The 14,357-nt window shown below is 39.8% G+C and overlaps 1 protein-coding gene and 1 non-coding gene across 2 annotated transcripts; both read right to left on the bottom strand.

Moving 5' to 3' along the window:
* Positions 1–488: 488 nt before the first annotated feature.
* eif3b (eukaryotic translation initiation factor 3 subunit B) lies at positions 489–14,097 on the bottom strand. Its single transcript, XM_005816205.2, has 19 exons — positions 13,998–14,097; positions 11,784–11,976; positions 11,578–11,697; positions 11,433–11,490; positions 11,225–11,353; positions 10,981–11,138; positions 7,873–8,004; positions 7,732–7,798; positions 7,597–7,643; positions 7,305–7,515; positions 7,157–7,229; positions 4,833–4,955; positions 4,663–4,741; positions 4,326–4,464; positions 4,109–4,234; positions 3,928–4,005; positions 2,379–2,487; positions 2,194–2,306; positions 489–615 (listed from the first exon to the last, which is right to left on the bottom strand). The coding sequence occupies exons 1-18, from the start codon at positions 14,095–14,097 to the stop codon at positions 2,206–2,208; spliced, it is 2,043 nt and encodes a 680-aa protein (XP_005816262.1). The 3' UTR covers positions 489–615; positions 2,194–2,205.
* On the bottom strand, positions 4,542–4,622 carry LOC111608747. The gene has a single exon (XR_002752835.1). It is a non-coding gene; the product is annotated as a small nucleolar RNA SNORD60 (small nucleolar RNA).
* Positions 14,098–14,357: the final 260 nt, after the last annotated feature.

Here is a 14,357-nt window from a genome sequence, read left to right as displayed (position 1 = left end):
GTAGCTTAGGTGCACATGAATCTACTGGGTATTTGAGGGAAATAAAAGACCCCTAAAATTCATAAAACTGAAGCAGAACTTGAACATATAACAAGACAATGACCTCTAAGCAAGTTCACTTTTGCCTAGTGGATTTTGACACTTGGTATTAAAGTGCAATTAAATCACTTTTTCAAAAGTTGAGATTAGACAGTATGAGAGTAGCTTACTTTTTTTTGAGACTTCTTAATTTTTATTGTAGCAAAGTGAACATAACTACAAGTATTCTTTATAAATGCAGAGTGCATATTTCAGAAATTCCAGTTTTTCAAAATTAGAATTAATAAAAACTAAATGTGGAAAAGGTTAAATATGGAATAATTTTCTATATATTTGATTTATGGTTTCATTTAAAGTTCCACTTCTGTTTTTTGAAGAAGAGCCTTTTAAATGGAAAGAGTAAAATGAAAGCAGAGAATTGCATGAATAATAAAGGACCAGAGACGGAGCCGAGTCGTTTGAATGTTTATTGTTATTCCCGCTGCGCACCCCCCTCCCTATTCACAGTGAGGCCGTCGTCCTTCTCCAGTCAGATGCACTGCTGCTCTCCACTCCTTCCACACAGAAACAGATCAACTGCAAAACACAACATACCAAGACTGCTTATCTACTGCGCTTCTACAACGCTCAGGTTAGAACTTTTTAAGCCTATAGAAAAATAAAATAATGGAATTACCTTGAATATTTGCGTTTCTTTCCTACATTCTCATTTTTTTGTTGGTACCAATAAGCTCAGTGACAACTAAAATATTTTAGACATTTCAGTGCAAAACATTTAAGTTGAACTGTACAGATCTACTGTAGATCAGCTCCAGGTCAACATCTGTACCAATTTTCAGATTAGGCTTCAATTATTCTACATTTTGATAGAATAGATAATAATAAATAAAACAAATGTTAAAAACAACAATTTTATAAGCTTGCACAAATTCTGTTAAAATGTTTCAGCACCACAGATTTTTCCAAGTTCCTCACAGAACTGCTCCTTTAAGTTTTCTGAAGAGAAACTGAGCATTTATTTATCCGAGTTCTAAACCAGATCAGAATATTTGAAATGATAAATATAATTTAAATAGAAATAATGTTTTTGAAAGCATTTTTAGAGTTGTTTTTCTTTTAGAAATGGAAAAAAAGGTAGTGAAAAAATGTAATGTTTTTCATTATTTTAACTTCCTTAACATTCTAGTTATATAGTATATATAATTCAATATGCAGATTTTTTTTTTCCAATTTTATTATCTTTGTCTACTATTTTTCTTTACTAGTTGTATTATTGTTACCTTCATAGATAATATTTTTATTCAATTATCTTTGATTTGTTTCCTTTTTATGTTATATAATATTCTACATAAATTGACAATTTTTAAATATTTTTTAGTTTCCATAGGACTGTATATGGTCTATTTTGACATTTTATATTTTGCATATTGATATATTACTTTACAATCTGGGTTTTCTATATCATTTCATACATTACAGATTACCATTTAAATCATTTAAGATATTTGTATCCACTTTTAGACATTACATCGCAGTATTCCACATCAATTTAAAAATTATTCTGAGACACCAAATGTATTAGTTTATTTATTTTATTATATATTTATTATACTGTAGTTCAGATACCCAACTCAATTTGTTTTGTTTATTATAAGTTCATTTATTCTTCATTGTAGTTTGTCCATTCCTTCAGAACTCGGTTTTAAGTACGTCTCCTGCCTTGACCCTTGGTACTGATATTTCCTACATGTCATTGAATGCGACTGTTCAGGTGTTTTCCTGGAATGGGTCTTTTTGCGAGGCAGTGCTGTTTCGTTCTGCTGAGGAGCGTTAGGCACCGAGTGTGACACACTGAGTTTTTGTGTGAAGGTAAATAAAACCCTTTTTTATTCGCAAAGACAACTCCAGATGTCATCTGTGCCTGATCCAGCAACATTATGTTGTATTGATTTTTACTCATTTTTATTTTCCATTCTTTCCCAACCTAAGATATAAGAAGAAACCTGTGATGAAGCTTTTCAACCAGAAAAATGCATCGTTAGGATTATATAGTATTCATATCCTAAATCAATATTCCAGAAAAATAATCCTGGAATATTGGTTCCAGGATTATCAATACTGTTCATAATATTGGGCTGAATGAACAGGACCAACCTGTGTAGCGGACTACAGATCTCCGAAGGGAATGATTTCTTCATTGATAAAAAACTCAATAGTCTCCTCCTCCCAGTCGTCCACGTTGCTGTCCAGCTCATCGGTGTCCACACCTGAAGACATGGCAACATTTTAAACACTGAAAATCTGAGTGTGGGTTCAGTAAAATACCAGTGATTTCTGACCCCCTCTGAGCTCGAGGCGGAGGCTCTTCTGTTCATGATAGAGCTGCTGAGCTGCCTCCCGGTAGTGACGGTACTCCTCCATCATGGCCCTGCGCTTGTCCACCAGCTCCTGCTCTCACATGCGTTTAAACACACACACACACACGCAGCTTTATGAGAACTTTTAAACTTTTTTTTGACTTTCACAATCGACCATCCCAGGCATTACCAACCTGCCTGATTTCTTTAGGATTGTTGCATGCATCAGCATGGTTTGCACTACTCAAATAAGGACATTTTTAATTGTAAAACTCACTCATTTAAAGGGGCAGTATTATTTGTTTTCCAGGCATATAGTGCTATTTTGTAACTGCTTACCTTCAATTGTTAAAAAATTATATTATATTATACAGTACAGACCAAAGGTTTGGACACACCTTCTAATTCAATGGGTTTTCTTTATTTCCATGACTATTTATAAGGCAAGAAATCCCACTTATTAACCTGACAGGGCAGGTTGACCTATGAAGTGAAAACCATTTCAGGTGACGACCTCTTGAAGCTCATCAAGAAAATGCAGAGTGTGTGCAAAGCAGTAATCACAGCAAAAGGTTGCTACTTTGAAGAAACTAGAATATAAGGGCTATTTTCAGTTGTTTTACACTTTTTTGTTTAGTGCATATTTCCACATGTGTTATTCATAGTTTTGATGCCTTCAGTGTGAATCTACAATGCCAAATGTCATGAAAATAAAGGAAACTCATTGAATTAAAAGGTGTGTCCAAACTTTTGGTTGTACTGTATATATAAAATTTGACTTAAAACAGGAAGTAAAATTTCTTTTAACACTAACAATAAGTGTCCTTTTTGGACACGGCAGCTCCAAGAAGGAGCTGAAGGTGGGCTAGGTCCACCCAGGTATTTTGCACAGCTGAAAGATTACCATGGAGATGAAAGGATTTCTCAAACATGCATGAAAAAATGAAGAAAACACTCTATGGAAGGTTTTTGATAAGGGAATAACATTATAACATTATGGAAAGCTCAGAAAAGTCCATTTTACATACTGCCGTTTTAAAAATAGAACCTGCAAAAACGATCCGAGAGAAAGACAGATTCATGGAAGACTAGATTAATGCATACATAATCAGATGCACAGAGAGAGTCGGATGGCTCAAAGCTACTCTGTTTAGCCATGTCTTTCCTAGAAGAAGCGACTGAAGGAGCTAGTACTATCATCAACTCTTTAGTTGGTGGTGGCAGCTGGCCGCTGGTACTGAGCCCACTTCTGGATCTGCTGGAGCTTCCTTCCTGTTAAAGGAGAGTTTTTCCTCTCCACTGTCGCCCCCTGCTGATCCAGGAGGAGTGAATGCTGCAAATCAGTGACTTGATGTAATCTGTTAGGTTTCCTTAGGGTTTTTAAACAGCAACTACTACTGCTTCTCCACTCATATCCAAATCTGGAAATACTTGGATCAAATTTGATGCTTTTTCTAAAAAGTAGGAAATTAATACTACAAACCCTGCAATAAACATAAACGTCAGAAACAGTAATGAAAAAAAATCCAACCTTTGAGGCCTTGGACTGGCTCAGACGATCCTTCTGCTCAAAGATCTTGGAATATTTCTTCAGATCTTTTTTTATCATCTGTAAGAAATTTGACATTTGTAATCAACAGAAGGCTCGACTAAGGTTTAGCAGGTGTGTGTTGTCTGCATGAAGAAGATCTACAATTGAGGTGGAAGCAAACCTTGATCTGATCTGAACTGAGCAAAGTGGGAGGTCTGGGCCTCCACAGCAGCTGACAGAAGCGATCCTTGTTGTTCTTCTGAAGCAGACGTCCTTGGAAGGTCCACAACCAGTACGCGTTGTCCACCTGAGCCCAGAGAGTGAAGGGGACGTTAGCAGAAAACAGGACTAGACCTGAGGACGTGTCCCCTGGTCTGCCAGCAGGAGGCGTTGCCAACCTTGTGGCTCCACCATGAGACGGAGGTGACGACGTATCGACCGGTGGGGTCCCACTCCACATCGGAGGCCATGTAGTGCTCTGCGATGTTCATCATGGTGCAGTCGGAGGTATCCACAAAGGCCAGAGCCCCGTTCATACTGAACACACACACACACCGACAGGAAGGTGAGAACATCTGGAGGCATTCAGCAGCATTGAGGAGGAGCAGGGGTGCAAGCCTCAGAACAGATTTAGAATCATGAGCTTAGCTCTCATATGAGGTGTCAGAAAAATGTTTGCTTTTTCATCAGCGGCTGCTTGAGTTTGTTTCACACAAAAACATTTTGACCTCTGACCTCCTAAGTCCAGCCAGCACCATGAATTGTCCCTGTGGACTCCAGAAAATACTGTTTGCCTGCTGCTTGTCGAACATCTCTGCAGACAAAACAGAACAAAAACACAAAGAGCTTTACACATTAGATAAGAATAGACAGCATTCTTCTGCGCATCTGTTGTATTTACTCACTTATGAGCTCGATCTTGCCATTGTTTTTGACATGATAGAAGGAGGCGTTGATTCTCGGGGACTCTCCATGGAGAACGGCAAATTTGCTGCCATTTGGTTCCCAAGCAAATGCAATAATGCTTTCTGCAAACAACAGAAGATTCACACATCAAAGTATAAATATAAATTCAATCTGGAGAGACTCAGACGGAGATAAGACGACAATTAGAAGAGTTTATTGACAAACAGGATTTAAAGTCTTTGGCGCTCGGGCCCCGGCTGGGGATAACGGTTATCGCAGCGTTAGCGATAGGCTTCAGATGAGCATCCCCGATGCTGTTAGGAACGTCATCCCCCCGGGCAAGGCACTGGTGGTGGAGGTTGAAGAAGGGTGCGGGCCGCAGGACCGGACGAATGGAGGAGAAGGGGTGGTGGTGGGTTGAGCTCGGCTGGAGAGCGAAGGACACCATGAATGAAGGTCCTTATCAGCTGGGACTTGGTCGATGATTGGACGTGACGTGGCTTGGTCCGGCGTTGATAGGTCGACAATTGTGGGCAGGTTGCTTCAATTAACGGGTCCCGGTGGGGATAAAAGAGTCTTCCAGTTTGAATTTGCGCCTAGGCTTCATGACTACACTGTAGACTGACATGAAATACGTCTGCAGCTATCACGCTTTAAAACCTTATCTGATCAAACCCCTCAAACTGCGAGGGGTAAAAGACAAGCAGGATAAAGGAATATAAAGGAATAGACAGACCAGGGCCTGCACTTTTACAAGCCACAGTGCCATTCTGACTCTCACTCCAGCTAAATCAAATTTGTTCAGAAAGACAGAGCTGCCAATGTAAAAAGCATACATAAAAAGCTGCAACCCTGCCACATCAAAGGGGCATTCACTCAACTACTCTTAAAACTACGGGAGGGTTAAAACTCAGCTTATTGTTTATAGCTAGCTTCACTGCAGCTAAATATGACTTCTGTAAAGTATTTAGCTAACAGAAAGAGCGCCAAGCTGCCAAATAAACATACGTAAACTGACCAATAACATTTAGGATTAGAACGTACATGTGCCCACACCCACAGACTCACACAGATGCAGGCTACGTACAAGATGTTTTGACACAAAATACAGTTTTTATCTGCAATGTTGTTAATAGTAAAGGTGGTTAGATAATAAAAAAATAAAGGAACTTTGTCTTTAATTAAAAGAAAATTTCAAGGCTTATAGCCATACAGCTGCAGGCACTACTGGATTTACAATACCGATCATTGAAAAGTGCTCTTGAGTTGTCACACAATTTCAATCGAACGACTCATCAGTTTGATTGACTACTGTTTTGCCAGCAAGAAAAAACACGCATTAGCTGCACCTTAGCCGCAATGTTCAAAGTGTGGGAAAAAAGTAGCAGCTTATAGTCCAGAATTTATGATAATAATTTTAAATATCTACAGGTGGAAACTTGTCAAGGTGCACCAGTAAATCGTCCTTGATTTCCCTAATTTTGGGTGATCGGCTGATACATTTCAAGGAGACCTAATCAATTTCCACACAGGTCTGGAATCAGCCACTGTCCCTTCAGTCAACCCTGACAATCTGCACATGTGAGCTGCTGACCCCGACACGTGGACAGACCAATGGATGGAGAGTACAAACAGAAAAATGAATGGAGAAATAATTGAAAAAGGAAAAGCATTTAGAAATTCAAATACTTTGAAAAGGCTTTTTTGATTTTCAACTTATCCAAAGGAGAAAAACATTTAAGAACTTTTATTAGCCTGCCCTAACCCTAACCCTTCATGTGCAATTCCGCAAAAAAAAAATCTCACTTACAGCACAGTTTGGCTTTCTTCCCTTCACTTAGATTGTCTCCAATAGAATTTATATCAGACCAATCAGTGAATAAAATGAGAAATTGGGAATGATGTTTTAGAATTGTTGTCTGCTTGCAGTTCTAGCAAAGGCAGTGGAGGAAGTGAAGGAAGCCGTTCAGTCCGTGTAGACCATACTTCTAAATATTGAATTAAAATGAACAGACGCCTAGTTTGGATCGGCTTTTCTCTCTCCACTGTGGAGAACGGTTGTTTACAGTGCAGGCAATGTCCGGTAAGCTTCTTAGTGTTACATCACGGGCAAACACTAGAAAAATTTAGAACCTCAACAGAGGCCATGCCTCTAGGATGAAATCATTTGTCAACAGCAGAGAGCCCATATCCCTCTGGACGAAGCAAAGAGTACAATAAGAGGTTTTTACCAGGATAAACTTTTACTGACTAGGAAACCGTGTTAATTGATTTTTTGGAAAGAAGTTTTTCCAACCCCTGGAGTTTGTGCGTTTGTTCCTACCTTTCATCTCCACCACATCAACAGGAACTTGTTTCTCCCTCATTCTGAAAATTTCAAAGTTGGTAACAACGCCCTGTAACGTGAAGACAGATTTAGATTTTTTCAGCTTATTTTTAATCCAAACAGGAGGTGCCTTCTTTTTAGGTACCTGTGTTCCTTTGGGAGTCCTGTCCACTTTCACGCACAAGTAATCGCCATTCCTCTGCCAGTGCAGCTTGCAGTCCACGACGTTGAACAGATTGCGGACACGGATCTCCTGGCGGGAAGGCAACTGCATCAGAGTCACTCTTGCAGGGATGTCCTTGTCCTCCGGTACCCAGAATGCAATGATGTTGTCACCAGGAGACCAAGAAAAGTCCCTGCAGAAACACACACACACTCTCAATACGTGTCAAAAATCTGCAACAGCACCAAATAGTTGAAAAAGAGAGAAAGCTTACTTGATCCCATTGATCTTGAGACTTTTCTTGTCCAACAAGCCCATTGACTAAAACAATAAAATAAATAAATAAATACTTTAGGATCACATCTAAAAATATTTTAAAAATAAAACCCCTTATTTTGAGATTTCCTACTGGAGTTTCATAGATGCTCAGTGTGTCTGTAGTCATCCTTGCAAAGAACTTCCCATCATGGCTCCATCTGAAAGCAGAAATCTACATTTAGCCCGACTGTTCCTGCTAAAATGATGGCAGCCTGATAAGTGCTGTACTGACTTGAATATGGGCCAGTGAGCTGAGCTCTCGCAGTGGAAGCCTCTCTTCTTCTGTCCTGTCAAGATGTCCCAGATGATGATGGCCTGTGGATCCTCCTTAGTGTCCAACAACGGACTGAAGGTCACTACGTACCTGACAGGCAGCAATACACACAAAGTAAAGGTTAAGACCACCAATCATGTTTACAGTGAAGAATCTCACATACCTGCTCGGCCCAAACACACAGGACTCCAAAGATTTACTGAAATGAGTCTTTAAAGGTGTGGTTCCACAATGCTACTTAAAACCAAAGGTACCTAGAATCCCTTGCTTAATCTCCCATGCCTCAACATGCTGTTCATAGAAGGGATATCTGCTGATGCTGTGCATGTTGATCCTCCTCGATTTTGCAATCCAAGAATATTTCTGCCAAATGGACTGTGCACTACAAATATTATTTTTCTGATAAGTTATTAATCTGTTAACTTTAGGGCTGTTGTAAATGAATATTTTAGTAATCGAGTATTTTAACGATTAATCGCGTAATCGGATAAGAAAAATTTGAAAATAAAATATTGGTAAATCTAACAGCAGTGTTACTATTGGATATCAACATGAGTCCAATTTTCATACTTGAGCTTCCCAAACAATTACTTTTATGTAGTTTAGAAAATTAACCTGTAAAAATAGAAGCCCTCTTTCTAAGTTAACCTGAAGGAAAGTTATACAAAAATCTGAAATTATATTCAATTTAATAATAAAGAGGCAGGCTCACAGACACAAAAGGTCTATAGTTTATGTATTCATTTTCAGTCAATTTAACATATGTACTTTCAACTTGTCCAGCCATCTGTAGCTTTTGTGTCCATGTTAGTGACGGGATTTGACTTCTTCGTTTGTCACACACAGAAACTCATCTACCAGCTACGTACCGCCATGATGCGCTCCGCCACCCATTTGTGCGATGAAATGAAATGAACCTTATGTTGCGGTTTGTCCGTAAAGTTACACTTACGTTAAACATAAACTACAAGAACAGCCGCCCACAGTATTCAGTCTATCTGCTCACCTGTATAATACACCTGCAGCACTCCTCGCTGCCACCAGGCAGCAACTCTGGGACGAGAAAGGCTGCTGTACTCCAGGCATCACGCCAGTCAATTTAAGTCAATTTATTAATCCCCCCAAAAATAAAAACACAGACCTTATCATCAATCAAAAAATTCCTCCCAGACTAGAGGTGTGCCGATCGATCGGTCACCAATCATAATCAACCGATTTTTGTGAAAAAGTGTACGATCGGTGATCGCCAATCACTGTCTCTTGTTGCCGATCACACAAACTGATCACCTGTATCTCACTTCGCAGCCTGCCTGTCCAGCTCATCTCTTCTTTCCCTCAAACTGCGCCAGCGTACGGCAGCAAATCCTAAGCAATGTCGTGTGGAACTATAACGCTCTGAGAGTGAATGGGGACGTTTGCGTGTTGAGGTGGAAAATTGCCTCGGCGGTGCATGCACGTCAAAATGCATCAACACAACGAATCTAATACGACATTTAAAAAACAAGCACTTGACGGAGTTTGGCTACATCGAGGCTCAGGACAAAAGGACAGCCGGAGCGGCCAGGCAGCAGGTAAAGCAGCGCACAACTACTAACACTCACCCGGAAGAGCATGACGGTCAGAAAGCTAAACAAATAACCCAAAAAATAATTTAAGTCTTCGAGCTGGCGGTGTAAGATGCTGGTTCTGCTCCCCCTGTTGCTACGCGCTACTGGGACATAACATTTCACACACGTGGAGCTGCTCAAGCTCCACCCGGCAGTGAAGTCACACCGAATGTCTGCTTAAAACTGCAGCATGTAACTAAAACTAAGTTTTTACATATGTATTAAAACTTTCGCTGTCCTAACATAAGACTTATGATATACAAGACAGATAATCTCTGAAAAAAAAATCAATCTCCTCTGTCTCCTCCTGGCATTCTGCAGAATTACTCAGCTCAGTCAGAAACAACCAGTCAGAACCAGCATTAATCAGCTGGCCAGTTATGATTTAGTAACTCAGGATTGTTTATTTCGATGGTTGTTATGCTGCCAACACTTAGTTTTCATCAACAATTCATAGGCGGAAATGAGAGCACTGAGCAACACAAATAATGACCCGGCCGGAATACGGTGCGCTACATAATAAAACATAGTTTAACGAAGCTTTGAGGCAGATTAATTTTCCTCAAGGAATTTTAATAATCGAGGTACTCGAGCAGAATCATTCGAGGAATCATTACAGCCCTTGCTAACTTAGCTGGGCTGTAATGATTCCCTAGTGAGAATAATTGATGAGAATTTCAAACAATCTTTAAACTTGGTCATTGGTGCAACCTCAACCAGCTTTAGAGTGGGTTAAAGAATGGTGAAATAAGACTAGCTTGCCATTCATTTCACAATAATTTATAGAAGTCTCATCATTTAGGTAATATCTGCACTATAATTGGATGATTTTAATAATGTAATGCATGTGCTGATCACAGCTAAGAGGAGATTAAGGGTTTAAGGGAATAAAGCTTCAGGTTGCAAACACTCTGGGTAACACTGTTAAGAGACACGCCTTTAAAAGTGACTGACACAAACCCAGGGTTCGATTATTTCTACTTAATGCAAGTACACCTCGCTGCAGCAAACAGAAAGGGGCGGGACGGACCACTGTCAGTCTCACACCTTTTTTGGAAATGCGATCATTGCACTCTGGAAGTGAAGGGGGCGCTATTTCCTATGTTATCCGCGGTCTCCCGTTTTCTTTTTTTAATCTGTGATACAGCTTCACCTTTAGGAAGGATGTTCACTCTCAGCATGTATTTGAACTTCTCTCTTTTATTTACTTCAGCAGAGCTCACAATTTTTAACAGATTCTGTAGCTTTCGGTGAACTTCTAAATCTGCTCCCTAGTCGCATCTTTTCGGGCCTGATACTGCCTGTAGTGGCATTGGGGTGGTAACACAACTAATCTAATTACATTACTAAATCAGAATAGCACAAAGTCTTTATTATTTACTATTAATTTTGGCCTTGCTGGCACCGTAAAAAGATAAATTAGATTTCAGAGACTCAACTCTGAACCTATATAGATTACCTCTCACATGGTGAGAAGTCAATGAGAGATACGCCTTGATGGCTGAACCTCTGGATCTGCTTGAACTTCTCTCCACCCCACAATGCAATGCCTCGCTGGTGGAAGGTTGCCAGGTAGGTGCCTTTGGGAGACCAGCGAACGTATGTCTCTGTCCAGCGCTGCATCCAAACACAAACAGTTAAGGCTTCTGCATGTTCCACATCCTGATAATCTCCACCTTACATGAAGCTGTCGGGTAACTCACCGCTCGCTCCTCAGCCAAGATGGGATCTTTAGCATCATTTGAGAAGATGGCTGTCCTCTCTCCAGCTTCATAGATGACACTGTACTGGTCACGGCAGTCTGAGTCCTCAATCCAGTGACGCATATTACCCTGAACAAGAAACCAGAGATAAGAAACCAAATTCATTTCCAAATAAACTGAGATCGAGAGATAATTGAGTAAAACTCACAAAATCTTTAAAGGGCTGTTTCTCTGGAGCCTCCCACTCATCACTGATGTTCATGTACCTGAAACCAAAAGTAAAAAAAGAATGGGCTTTTAATTAATGTTATGATAGATCTCTGCTTGCCACTCTATTGACTGATGTCACATACTTGTCAAAGTCAGTGAAGAGGTTAACTCTGAATGTATGCTGTTTGTCCAGTTTGTAGCCATCTGCATTCTTCACCGCCTCCACAGCCTGAGTGGGGGCAGCATACTCCAGAAAGATGTATCTACAAAGAGCAAGAGAGCGTTTCATGTCTTCAACTGGCACAAAAAGCAACAAATCAGGCAGAGCAGGGAGCTCATGGGGTCATACCCTTTGGTCATGCCGTCGGCTTCCGGATAAAACTCAGTTGTGATCTTGCCGAACTTGGAGAAGATCTTGTGTATCACATTCTTGAGTTTTTCCAACCGCTCCGGCCCCACCTGCGGGACGTTGTCCACCACTACCACCGAGTCAATCCCGTCAGCCTCCTGGGGTTTCTCCCGTAAAATGTCCTCCAGAAGTTCTGACAGGTTGACACAACATAATAAGAATAAGAATAATTGGAGAGCAAGAAAGACAGAGGAGTAGGACTGACTCATCTGTTCAGGTAGAAAACATCTGCACTACTTCAGCCTGCTGCTTCACAACCTGCTGACTTTTCATTTATTCCACAAAACAAACATGAAGATTTTTATGTATTTTTTGACAGCCACCATTTAAATATGCATAGCTTTAATAAATATCATATCTACAATGTTTTTAAAACTATATTACTCCCAAAAGCTAATTGGGTCAAACCCATACTTTAAGCTTCCTCATTCCCATTTCATACCAACATACTTCCATTTCCAAGTACTCAACAATCAAGTACTATTTTACTACCAAGGATATTGAGCATTCATTAAAGAACCAATCAAAGAAACGTTAAATTCTTGTTTTAGTTTGACAGTATATTACGATTCAGAAAATCTCATAATTCAATTTCTTTGAATTGCAGTTCTGATTTCTGTTTGGGCCTTCTGACTATGACATAGAAATCATGACAGCAAATAAAACCAAAATAAGTATGAGCAACCTCCTGCTGGCAGATATAATTTATTTAAGCTAGTTAATTACTTTATGAAAAACTTCTTTAAATTATCTTAATCAAAGTGTTTATTCTGGTGGCCCGGGCTCATTTTCATACTCAAAACTTGGGTATAAAAAGACTTAAACACGGTAAGAAAGGCTGGATTGAAATTTAATCAAGTAAACAACATAAAGCTAAGTTTACTTTATAAGTTCATAACTAAGGTGAAATTTTAAGGATTCACAAATCAACTGACACATTTTTTTCATTGTTTGACATTGATCAACGGTCAATACGTCAAGCATAAAAATCTTTTTTTATACACCAAAACTAGATTTTAGTCGAGAAATGCAGCAACCAACAGCATGTATTTTCATGCACAAATGAATTAATGCATTTTAGCTAAATGCTGGGAAAACATTATTTGATCCTTGATTTACAATATGATAATCTTATAATTCCCTACATCAGAAGGAACCTGCAGCATAGTCGCTGCCAGAAAATCCTTAAACACCGAATCTCTAGCAAAAATCCAATAGAAAAATTCTTATAAGAAAATTATTCCTGCGATGGACTAGCAACCTGTCCAGGGTGACTCCACCTCTCACCCCAAACGTTCGCTGGACATAGGCACCAGCACCCCTCCCGACCTCACTAGGGACAAGGGTGTAAGAAAATGGATGGATGGAAGAAAATTATTCTTACGCAATTTTATTTTCAGTCACAATAATTTATTACATATCCATTCTATAAATACACTTAAACTAAAAACAGACTCTTAATGCATAAATACCATTGCCCCAAGTCCAAGTGAGACTCTTTTACTATAGCTCTATTTAAGAGATTTAATGATTCAACAGCTTGATGATATTGAAGGCTTTTTTCTGTAATAACACCTACTGCCAAACACAAAGATGTCACAGGTGTAAATAGATGGAGAACAACCGAGTTTAGAATGATTAAAATTAAGTTAGCATATTTCATGTACTGCGTAAACGGCTGGTTATAAACCCTTCACAGTTTTAACTAAATAGGTCAGGGCACATTTTACATGCAGAACAAACCCCAGGGTTGCAATCTGAAGTGTCACCAGATGTTTCATTACATCATATGAAAGGAAAGTTACAGTTTTTATTTTTGGCCTTGATTTCTACATCAAAGATTTATCAAGATGTACAAATATAACGTATAATGGGTTTAAATAAAAAAAGACAACTACAACGTCAGAGCGAGGGGCTGTGTGGGGTCTGCGTGAGGCTAAAACGGTCGTTTAAGGGAGTGAGTCCTCAAAGAGAATGACGTTTCAGTTCAATAAGTCAAGACTGAACATTATTATAAAAATATAACTATTAAGTTCCAGTAAATTAAATGTGATATAGCGAGGTGTCTGAAAATTTAGGTAGCAACACAGTTGATCTCTCAGCTAACAATTAGCAACAGGCCAGAAAGCCGGCATATTTCCTGCCGCTGCTCACCCTCATCCTCGATGTCATCCTCGAAGTCCTCCGGGTCGCTGAAGGAGGGCTCCTCCTCCTCGTACTCAGGGTCGTCCACCATAGCCAATGTATCTTGCATTTACCAGGGCAAGAGATCAAATGTCTGTCAAAGAGGGAACGGAATTTCGGGAAAACGTGAGGCTAACGATGCTCGGCCGGTACGGCACCATGTGCGAAAATGGACGAAGAGGCGGAAACGGAGCGCCGGAAGCGGCTCGGAGGCGCGTGGGAGCGCTGCGAAGAAAACCCAGATCTGTAAATTAAAATGATGGGTAGGTAGCCACATACTGTACTTTGACTGTTTAACCCATCCAACTACTTATAGATCTACAAAGTGTC

The sequence above is a fragment of the Xiphophorus maculatus genome, chromosome 5, assembly GCF_002775205.1.
Source record: "Xiphophorus maculatus strain JP 163 A chromosome 5, X_maculatus-5.0-male, whole genome shotgun sequence".
In the NCBI taxonomy this organism is placed as follows: domain Eukaryota; kingdom Metazoa; phylum Chordata; class Actinopteri; order Cyprinodontiformes; family Poeciliidae; genus Xiphophorus; species Xiphophorus maculatus.
This window is presented reverse-complemented; position numbering and strand designations above follow the sequence as displayed.